General features: G+C 42.1%; 1 protein-coding gene across 2 annotated transcripts in view; it reads right to left on the bottom strand.

Moving 5' to 3' along the window:
- Positions 1-11,938, bottom strand: part of nlgn3a (neuroligin 3a) — a 121,840-nt gene that overhangs the window by 72,406 nt on the left and 37,496 nt on the right. For both annotated transcript variants that reach the window (XM_079669042.1, XM_079669043.1), the window contains one exon: positions 7,828-7,977. In XM_079669042.1, coding sequence (XP_079525168.1) covers positions 7,828-7,977 — 150 coding nt within the window. The remainder of the gene's footprint in view (positions 1-7,827; positions 7,978-11,938) is intronic.

Here is an 11,938-nt window from a genome sequence, read left to right as displayed (position 1 = left end):
GGACGTTGTACCTTTAAAAATAACATCTTGTTTTGTGGAGACTATCTTAGTCAGGTCAGTGCCTACTACGATTCAACGCATGTTCTGTGTCTGCTTCACATACTGTACATGCCACAGTGGGTTTTGCCAGTTAGTTGTTTATAAATTGGGCTCATGGCACTAGGAAATGTTTGATTTGCATTAGCAATAACTTAAAACGCCTCTGATAAGACTGCAGGGGAGTTAACAAACAACAGGCCTGATAGCAATAAAACATGTCATCATTAACGCTGCATTAAATGTGGCTGGGTAATCTTAATGGCGAACCCCTCCATTAAAAATATAAACCACTATATACTGTAGAGAGAGGTAAATATGGAACCTAAATACATCAACGGACTATTTTTGACTACCACAATTAGTAGCATAAAAAAGATTTTAAGAAAATGTCTGTCAGGATTTAAGAAATACTGCATGAGGTCAACATTACAAGGAAACCCAGGTGGATGTTTCCAACACTGAGCGACAGCAAAATTAGTCTAGATTAGTTTCGCCTCCCTCAACAATCGGTGAAATTCATTCAACCAGGAAAGTCTCCAGAATTTGAAATGACACTGCCTGGATGTGGTGCAGATTGTGCTGTGAGCAAATTAAAGCACAGCGCCACAGCAGTTACTGAGGACTTACTTCAAGACTGGAATCATTATTTTGAAGTGCTTTTAAGAAACAACATATTCCAAAACGATTTTATTAAAAAAGTTAATAACGCAGAGCCTATCAATGCTTGAGCAGTTCTATATTTAAGGATCATGCTACATGAAGATTCAATGTACTGCTGTGTAAGTGCTGTTTGCACCATTACTATCTAAAGGGATACTAGTGCCCCTCAGTGCTACTCCCCTTCGATTTTAATCAATACTTCTCAAGAATTTTAAGCTAGACAGCAAACATCGTCTTAGGGGACGGTGTAAATCTGAGTGCCGGGGCCCCAATCTCGGCCCTGTCTTGCAGAGCCAGACGTTTGTTGCAGTGAGTTTGGCAAGAGCGGCTTAAGAGTTAATTCCCTGGCAGTGATTTGTAGGAGAGCAGCATCAACAAGCTGCTGCAGACTGGAGCATGAAAACCATTACTTCAATCCCTCACTCCCTGACATTAATAGGATGAATAAATGTTTTTGTTCTCTGCTTAATTTGGATGAATTCATCCAAATGGCAATGAAAACAAGTAAATATCCATCTCAGCTCTCCTCCTGATAGTAGAACACAAAGAGAACTAACTCTGCCTTCCCTTTTTCTTCCACCTACTGCTTGAGTATTCCTCCGTATGGCGCCAAGCTCATATATCAGATGATAACCGTAATGGCTGAGACTGGGAACATTTTGTGAGGGAGGCTCTTGTCTTTATTTTATGTCGATTCACCCTCGCCACGCAGGAGGTTGTCATGCCAAATTTAATTCTGTAGTAACTTACTGAGCGATTTTTGGGCTCCCAGACATCAAATGTGACAAAGGAGACGCACCCAGACAGATTATTTCCCGCATAGGATCATGGGAAAAGAAGCTGTGCACAAATTCAATAAAATCATGGAAGCAGGGGCCGAGTATTCTGAATCAATGCAGAATACACGGCAACAACAGAGTCCCTTTTTTTATCCTAGACACTCAATGTGTTTTGGACAATAAGAGGTGACATTCACAAAAAGATAAGACAGCATTTTGGGCAGATAACGCTGCACAGATAAAACACAACACATCTTGTAATTCTTAACGCACCCTTTAAAGGGTGTAATGCAAACCTAGCTGTGCGGCCAAGGAAATCTCAGTGCTTCTTGGCTATTTGCACATATTAAATAAGTTAATATGCAAACAGTTGGTGCAAAATCAGCACTAATATCTGAACACAGTTACAGTGAAATGATTGAATATTCTCAGGCTGGCTGGTGACTGAAGCCCATTGATAAAGGGTTTATTTTTCTGTTACGTTTACATTCTGTGTATGGACCTGTAGCTGGTACTCTAAAAATATCATTTTTATTTGTCTCTCTGACCTTGTTATGTTTACTGTGTTATAGGCAAAGGGCCACATTTACACTTTGCCATTGATAATTGGGATCAGACGAAAAAGGGCAAATGGCACTCAGCTGCTAAACTTTAAGGCTGTGTTGGTGTTGTAATATCATTAGTGTAATGTATTTTGTGAATCGGACCTTGAGACAAGGTAAATAACATTTTCAAGTAATGCGCAGTTCATCAGCAGCCGCAATAAAATCTTTGTGAAGTCGCCTCTAAGTGTAAAGACATTCAAGATGCAGCCAAGAGGAACTGGTTTTATTCTTAATGTGTTTGTCTAAACAACTCTATGTGCATTACCTCTCCTTCCTGACCGGAAAAGGGGCCGCCCTGATAGGCCTGAAGCCCGTGAAAACAACAGCAGATTGCAGATGTGTAGTCTCGACAATGGAGATGGATATATGTGGATCAGTGTAAATGAAAGTGTATTAAATCACATCTGGAGTCAATCTGGATGTGAGACACTTGAAAGGACACGTGTAAATGATGGCAATGGTTTTAAAGCTCAGATAGGAAGTATCCTGATGACATAGTATTACTACTAACCAACAATCAGCAGAATACAGTGTCTGGGTCAGGAGGCCACGAGCACACTGTGCGCTGCTCAGCTCTCAGTGGAGTTGCTCGGCTCTCAGTGGAGTTGCTCGGCTCTCAGTGGAGCTGCTCGGCTCTCACTGGAGCTCAGTAGTAATTCTCCAGTAAGTGAAAAACAACTATACAAACGTGTGTGATAGGCTATATTTTGCTCTGCAATATTGTTCACACATTTCCTCTGCTCCCTAAATCCCTGGCTGTATTACCAACAGTCACTATCTTTAGTTCAGGAGAGGGACATAAGCAAGAAAGGCAGAGTCACTTACAACTCGCAGGATAACTCTGGCACCTGAACTAATCAATGCGGCAGCACCTGCGCTGCTTTCATGTACACTCCTACAGTGAGGTTGAGGTTATTCTGATTGGATCTAAAACTATTCTTTTGAAGGACTGAATAACTTGGTGGATTGAGGTGGCAGTCCATAGCTGTGACGCCGGCCCCGCCACAAAATGGCTGCGATCAGAGCGATATGAGAGATAGACATCAAAGGTCACAAATAAACCCTGTGTAAGGTGACAACTCTCCAAAAGTACATACTGCACTTGACCATTCTATTTTTTTTTAGAAAGGGAAGGCATCTCACCTTGAGTTTTGGCAAGAGAGACAGCCTTTGTTAATTTTAAATGCATTTGGAAACTAGTAATTAAGCCCCCCCCCCCCCCCCCCCCCAATGGACGGGGAAATTGACATGCTCTGGAGAGCCACTGAGTAATTATATTTGTAAAGAGCAGTGATACAAGATACTCCCCTCTGACTGGGACTCATTACACATCATTAGAGAGGCGCGGTAACTGCGCAAATGAATGCGCATTACAGACCACACACACACATTCACACAACTCACACACACACAATACCTGTCTCACACACACACACATGCAGATCAATGAACACACACTGTTTCTCTTGGTAAACTAATTCTGCTCTTCACGCTGACCCGACTGTGGAAAGTCCTGCGCGGACAGCGTACAACTCTATTCTGCATATCTCTTCTGGTGTTACTCATACTGCGGTGGGTCAATAAGTAATTAAAGATTAAATCTGAAATGAATTCTCATTCATCTAAATAGTGAAAGGTTCAGATATGAAAGTTTCCAAATGGGGCCCCAGGAGGATTGTGGGCCACCCTTTGAAGCAATAATTACCATTACAGCAGCGTAGGGCGTAAAGCTGCAGGGGGATGATAGAACACAGCTAGAAACTTAGTGGACTCCTTTAATTGGAACTGGAGTGGCAGCGACTACAACTCTCCGCCATGTTACCTCTTCTTCATCCAGTATTTCTCCTCTCTCTCTGCTTCTTTTTTCTCTCTGCGAGTGTTTGTGTTTCACTGTAGAATCTTAAGACACCATGCATATATTATATAACCACAATGGAACATAGACTAAATCCACTGCGGCCCGTCTTTCGGAAAACACCAAACAAATTCTACATCTATATTTCATGACGCACTGAGCGCCATCTTTCAATATCTTTGCTCCGTTGAAAAGCTGGAAGAAAAAGTCTTGCTTCAAAAATGGTAGAAGGGGAATGAAATGAATGCAATATATACATAAAACATTAATCGCTGAGATTTACCAAGGTTTTGGCGCTGTCCAATTTGTTAAAAATGTTTTTCATACTTCACATTAAAAATCCCCTCAGCACCAACAGTTTGGACCTATTGTTTCTGTGAGATGAGTTACTATTCAGATTGTCGTGTGTATTTCAAAGGTGTTTACTGCATTATTAATGCCATATTCAGATTGCCCAGGGACAGAGGGAGAGCTATATTAGTGTCAGAAAGCGTAGTTTGTTGCCTTGTCTGCTTTCACTTTAAACTCATTATCTTGTCTAATTCTCTCTCCCGCCATTATTCCCTCATCCCTTTAAGCAGCCTAATTAAAAAAGCTTTCATTTGTTCATTAATAATCATTTATTTATTTATTTACTCTGCGTCGCTACAAGAAACTGCCAGAGTGGAATCTAAATGACTAGTTTCTTCTTCTTCTTCTATAAAATGGAAGAAGTCCTGCTGCACAGTACTTGAGTTGATGCCATAGTAAGATCTGGAGTATTTGCTCTCATCTATCTGTCGTAAGTCCTGATGTTTCACTGCAAGCTTTCAACTGTGTGTGCAGTGGCTAATGTACAGTGTCCAATACAAACCGCTTATCTACTCCCCTTAATGCTGTCTGGACGAGATTACTGCTGAAACTCTTAGCGGCACCCGTATTCAATAAAACACTGCAAACACAAATAAAATGAAGACATGTAATTATGATTCCTCATGTTCTGAGTATTCACTCTTTATGACTGAAAATCTTCAGACAGATTAGTGTTGATTGGCCCATCACGGTCTTATTTCTCTCTGGCCTTGGTTTTATTTGGTTTATGTGAGTGCGTCTGTAATAACAGTTTAAAGCCGTACCATGGGGAGATTATCAGACCATGCTTCAGCGATGGACATTATCGCTCAACTACATGCATCACTTCTTCTCTGCTCATCTCTCCGAATGGCTGCTGGAGAACTCACCAAGAGAGCTGCTTTTTGAACTGTACGTATGTGTGTGTCTGTGCATGTTTTCGAGTGTGTGCGTGTTTGTGCTAATCCACATCTGAATGTATGTGTCCAAAGATTGTTTTTTGCTTGGTCCTACTGCTCAATGTGTGCTATTAGCATGTGTGTGAGCAAGCACATGCTCCGAGTTCTCGCATGTGGCGTTTGAGGGTGTGTGTGCATGCATGTAGAATGACATTTAGCGAAATGTGGCAGCGAGAAAAGAAACATCTGACTCATAATTGAAGTGCCATGAAAGAAATATGATCATGAATCTGTGTTGGGCTTACGTGATCAGCGTTAAACTAGCGGCAGCAGCTCGAGGCAGCGAGTGCTCCCTACTACCTTACCACCCAGAAGGCTGATTACAACGCTCAAAATGATACTCCACAAAAAATGACAGAGAAAAACACAGCGCATTCAAGGCGAGCATTCCTGATGACAAAATCGATAGGCCGTAGCGCTCTCATCTCCATCAAAAAGAGAGTCTCAAGATGAATGAGTGATTCAACCACACCAGTCATTTCAATGTCCTGGAGGATAAGGAGGCAGCAGTCCTCAGTCACTTTCTGCCTCTTTGTGACACGTGGAGCTCTCTCAACAGCAGAGCGAGGCAGAACGCTCCTTTAAGGGTAAAGCTGGTCATGTTGATATTTTTCTTGTTGTCAACATATGCCATGAAAGTACCAACATCAAAAATGAATTGATTCTGTCAGCAGTCAAAGCCTGATATTTTAGTGTCCCTTATATGTTTTCCTTTTGACTCTATTTGTGCCACTTTGCCAGAGTTTGTATATTTCTCAGCTTTGAAAGTTTAAAAAATAGTAATTTTGAACTCTTTAAACATTTTTATGAGATTACATTTAAGAGGCCTGAACAAGTAAAAAAAACTCAATGTACAACAATTTAAAAAAAATAGTTTAGAAAGACTGGGAGCATCCACATTTAGCATATTCTTTCTCTCCTTTTTTAATTTTCTTGTTTATCATCCTGTGAACATTAAGATTCATGAAGCGACCTATACATCCCAGGCTGGGACTATTGATGTTGTTATATATTCAGATTCACTTAATTACAAATAGCATATTTATAGTAATAATGACTTCTTACATGGTCTAGTACAGTGGTTCCCAACCTGGGGGGTGCGCCAAAGATCGCTGGGGGGGCAGCAGGCCTCAGATGATTTGAGGCCAAATATCATATTTACACTTTTTTTTTTTTTTTTTTTTTTACATATAATTGTAAGGCAATACATGATTGTCACTAAAAAAAAAAAAAAAAAAAAATTGATTAATTCATTTGAATAAAAATTCAAGTTAGTAGCTATTAAAGGCATGAAAAGACAGAAATGTATAATTCTTTTTTTAATATAAATGTTTCTTCTGCGCGTAAAGTGTCCAAACCAGGCTTTGCTGGATAAGCGCATTTTAAAACATAGTCATTGTCCATGCCGGTTTCAGTTGGATTATTTGACACAGTTACTCTGATCAGATCGGTCTCCTCCATTTTGTAGATTATTTAGGACTTTTGAATCCACATAATCACATCGACAAAATTCGGTGACCCCTGGTCTAGTGGACATAGACTGGATTGTGCTAGCTATTATTAGCACACTTGAGATAATGCTTTGAAGACAGCAACTAATTGGTTCCATATTACTCCATACGTTGCTTGTGTTAAACTACATTTGTTTTAAATTGTTTCAACCAAACGATTATCCACAGTTTGAGGAATTATTTGTAATTAAAGCTGAAAAATGAAATGATATATTTTTCAAATGAATAATTAACATCTTTAGTTACAACCAACAGGTTTTGGGTTGTGAGCCACAGACAGCGAAGAGCACAGATGATTCATTTTAGTTTAGGTTATTTCATGGGATTCGTTGACCAAAGGAAACATTTCAAATGACTCTTTTCCTTATCCTTTATGTAAACAGCGGCCTGCAAAAGACCAAATCTTACAGGCAATATATTCCAAAGAGGGACATTTGATTTGATATGCAAAGTGTGTTGTAGCCGGTACATGACAAATGTAAATATATAGAAATGTGAGGAGAGAAATCCGCTGTGTCAGAGAGACGGATGGAAAAGGTGCAAAGCTTGGGAAGTGTGCTAACAAACTCCATTTTGTGTAGCTGCAGCTGTTTCCATGGAGCTCTCTCTCCCTCTCTTTTGCTCTCTCTCTCTCTCTCTCTCTCTTTCTCACACACACACACTCACAAGTGTCTGAAAGAGGATTCAGCTGTGTGAGTCAATCTGCAACCAAATGCAACTTGGAGAGAACCCCTCGCTCTCTAACAGACTCTCCTCCTCTCATCTATCTCTCCGGCATCACGCCCATCTCATCATTTTTTTCAACCTCATTACAATAATTTCTTAATTTATTCTTTTACCCCAGTCACAACAACAAACCCACATTCAGCACACTCAATTACTGTGATTTTGATACACGAGCACCGCATCAACAAGAAGCACAGGAACCAGTCGATGCCTTTAAGTGATGTGCTCCTTCCCTGCTCGTATTTGGAGTGTGTGTGGCAATCAGCAGTGCTCATTACACCTAGCTGCCCTATAAAGATGGCCCAGAAAAATGTCCTTGAGGGAGAAGGTGAAGTAAAAAAAGAAGAAAGGAAAGCTGCTTACCGAGGACTCCGACGCGGTAGTTGATAGTGATAACGATGACATTTCCGTAGCTGGCCAGGACGCTCCCATCGATCATGTTGCCCGTCCCCTCCATGTAGGATCCTCCGTGAATGTAGACCATCACAGGCTTGGCCCCAGTGTCTCGGATGTCTGCAAGAGCGGCCATCATTAACACATTCACAATGTCGTCCACCCACTCCGATCAAGGGTCGGCTCAGATTCAGAAACAGCAGATACAGTGCATGGTGGCCACAAACAGACAAGCTGACGCTCACCTCTCAGATACCAGCTGTAAGGATACAGTCTGCTGGCTTACTAAAGCAAAGGAAGGTAATAGTCTTTCATATCTGCTCTATGAGAAACAAATTAATGCCCACTCATTACGATGCGTTCTACTCCATTATAGTAATTGGCCGTTTCAGCTGGAAATGCGGCTTGTCATTTAGCATACAAAGTATTTATCCTATTTAAACCAAACTATTAGGGTTATATTTGGTTTTGTGTTGCCTTCCAGGAGGCAGACCCACTTTCCGATATAGACACACAGGAAGCCATTAGGGAGAATAAAGAGAGAGGTACGCTGACACATCTTCTAACCAGGGAGAAGGCTAATCTGGCTTGACAGTGATAGGGAAAACGCACCGGCTAATTACACAATGCTACCATGCGCCTCTTTTTTACACAGGCCTATCTCTGTGCAACAATTTATTTGCACGGCCCTGCTTGGTATCGCAGGCAGTTAAATTTGTGCTTCAGTTTTTGCTAAAGTGTTGTTTATTCTATTCCCAAAGCAGGGCTTGATAACCAGCTGGAGCGACACTCCAGCCAGATAAAGCACATCCAGAGGTATAGGGGAAGAAAAAAGCCTCTGTTTGAGGAATTGACTGAATTACTGGCTGGCTAGCTAGAGCTGGAAGACAAGAAACTCTCTCTCATTTTCACTCCTGCTCCCCCCCGCATTCTGTGTAGCTTCTCGCCTTCCCCTCCCTTACTTTGTATCGCTTTCACTCACAGACTCTCCCCTGTCTCTCCCCCGCCTTCCCTCCATCTCTGTCCAACTCCCTGCCTCTCTCTTTTTTCCCCCCTAAGCCCTGAGAGTGGTGAGAAGGGAAGAGATGGGAGGGCAAAGAGTGAGGAAGACAGAGAGATAGAGAGGGAGGGAGAAAAACAGAGCGGAAGGAAGGAAGGAAGATAGAAATAAAAAAGAAAAAGGAAAGAAAGTAATAAAGATATAAAACAGAGAAAAAAGAAAAGAAAGTTTGAGCAATGGGCTCAGATTTAAAAGGTCGGTATTGTATTTTGGTTGCTATGGTGACTGAGAACCAAAATTAAAAATCCTCAAGAACAGCTAATCGCCGACCACATCCTGCATAGCCCAATCTGCATCCATCTGCAGCAGCGCTCGTCGTTATGCACCCCATCACATTAGCATGCCTAACACCAAGGACAACTACTTAAATGCATTTTGTAGAGACACAGCTTTTCTGTACCCCCTATAGCAGAGCTCATCCTTGATTCACATGTTTTTCTTTCTCTTCCCGTTATTCCCATGGTTATTCATGGCCCCGTTACGTTTAAAAGCAAAGCAATAACTTGTATATGATATGCCCTTATTTATGGCTTTCTTTATCTTGCTGGTATCTGAGAAGGCTACACAGTGAAATGTGATTTATAGCTGACACTTCTCTATGCACACACTTATCTTAGACAAGAGGAGGGGATGCATGGGGTGAGGAAGCATGATAGGTACAGTCAGAGAGGGGAGAGAGGGAGAAATACAGCATATCCTACACAAGCTACTCAAACAAATGGGCCACAGATACAAGAGAATGGCATAGAGGGTGACGGAACAGGGGGCAGAAATAAGAAAAAGAGATTAGTCATGTCAATGTTATCAGTCACCTCTTTTGTTGATTCATATCGGGTCGCCATGACAACAGTTAAATCCCTTTGAGTGAGCGATACAAGACACTGAAGCTCTATTTGGTCTAATCTATTTTTTGGCTTGATCTGATGTGGGGGGCGTCACACTGATGTGATATACAGTTATCACTGTGTCAGAGGGAAATATACAGATCCTTATTTGATTCCAGTTAAAAGTGAGGAATAATAATCCTTTCCAGCCACATGCGGGCTGCGGCACCACATGACATGGAGGTAATGAGGTGAGTTGCTCTTCTTAACCAATCAGATCTAAGCTGTATCGGCTGCAGCGGACGGCTTCATCTGGTGTAACAGGTGACTAAGTGGCTACCTCGAAAAGCTGCCTCCGTATTCACTAACTTCTCCGAGGCAAACACATCATTACATCGATACACATATTCACAGCATCAAACAGTAGCACAGTGCTTTGTGCTAGAAAAAGAAACAGAGGTTCATTAATGCACAGACTTGAATATTTGCAATACATATCGCATGCACAACGAGTTGGAAAATAAGAAGAAATAAAGAAAAATACACTCATGTTTTGGGGATGAACAAAGAAATCTATACGTGACAGAAATGCAGATGAAAGCTGAAGTTCAATGAAGAGTAGTGAGCTGGACGGAAAAATAATTCATGTAACGCATCATTTGCTCAGATATTCCTCTCAATCATGTCATGCAACACCAACTATACGGTGACGCACAGTACACTCCCAGCACATTTTATACGAACATTATTGTAACACAGTAGAGAGAAATAAATACATAAATAGAAAACGCCAGTTCACTGCACCGGCTTAAGGGTGGGGGACGGTCAACAAATGCGTCACAGGGCATGAGTTTCAACAGGACCTGAGCACCACCTTTCATAGGTGCACCACCACAGTGTCTCTGGACTGATTGGAGTGTCAGAGGGAGGCATAACTCAGGCCTGAGCCGATCCTCTAAGTGTTGCTGCTGCAACCCACCAGGAGGGCTGGGATCACTCCTTCCTTCCTCCTCCATATCCTTATTTCCTCTTCCCCATACCTCAACCTTTTTCTCCTTTGCCTCACACTCCACTGAAAACAGTCAGTCATATATCTGACGTTAAGCGGCCCCAGAACCGGCCTTGACACTCCAGAGTGGGACGGGACAAAGGCGAGTGGAGATAACTGTCGGTGGCATTCACTGTGTCAACACTTGGCGAAACATGGTGGCTGTCAGCGGCCATCAGTGAGGTTTGAGGTGGGAGGGGTGGGGGAAGGTGACAATGTCCTGATGTGGCAGGACATGACATGCACCCTACTGTAGTGCTCTTGTCATGCCAAGCTTCACGCTTCACTCACGACAAGTCCATTACTGGAAATGTTCACATTTGAGAAGCAAATTTAGTTTAACTGTGGAGCTCCTTGCAAAACAGGCAGTGTAATTACAGCAAATTATACAGCAGTGTGTGCCGTTGTACTAGTCACTAAGAGTATTCTGAATGTCACCGAATGTCTGCTTAATATTCCCTTTATACTGGATCAAATGAGCTAGCTCTGTGTGTGACTAGGCCTTGGAGGGGGGAAAAGGCTGAAGTGAAAGAACACACAGTAATACATTTTCTATTTTGGAATCCTCTGAGAAACTGGAAGGAAACCACGGAAGAAAAAATAATAATTGCGGTTGCTATTCCAAGCCAGTGGACTTTCAGAGCCTGCACATCATCAGGAGTGACGGGATGGGCAGGAAAAGAGCGTGTCAGATTTCACCGTGTTCTCCACAACACTTGACATTTTTGAGAGGTATGACTTATGTATATAAAGAAAATCTAAACATGGCATATGAGAAGGAGAGAGAGTGTGCGCCTCTGCTATGAATCTTGACATCGCTACAGTTAAAGTAATAGGTGGAATGACCTTTGTGTGAAGGTGACTTCCTGCTCACTGGCTGGTGTGTTTGCGTGTTAAATATTATGTTGGCAACGGGGCAGACAGAGAGCAATGAGTGCGGGGATGGAGCAAAAAGAGAGCAGAATAGACGCTGGAGGAGGAAAATAAAAGGCAAGACACGGTGAGAAGCCTACAAGACTATTGGCAAAAGCTTACAGCTGGCCTGGATCTAAATGGGAGGAGGAGGCTGTAGAGGTGCTGTCATCTCTAAGACTCACAGACAGCTGTTTACTCCTTGACTGAACCAAGACTAACTCTTTAGTCTCTGAG

The sequence above is a fragment of the Notothenia rossii genome, assembly GCF_949606895.1.
Source record: "Notothenia rossii genome assembly, chromosome: 3".
NCBI classification, from domain to species: Eukaryota; Metazoa; Chordata; class Actinopteri; order Perciformes; family Nototheniidae; genus Notothenia; species Notothenia rossii.
The sequence above is the reverse complement of the archived record's forward strand: the minus strand, read 5'-3'. Positions and strand labels throughout refer to the sequence as shown.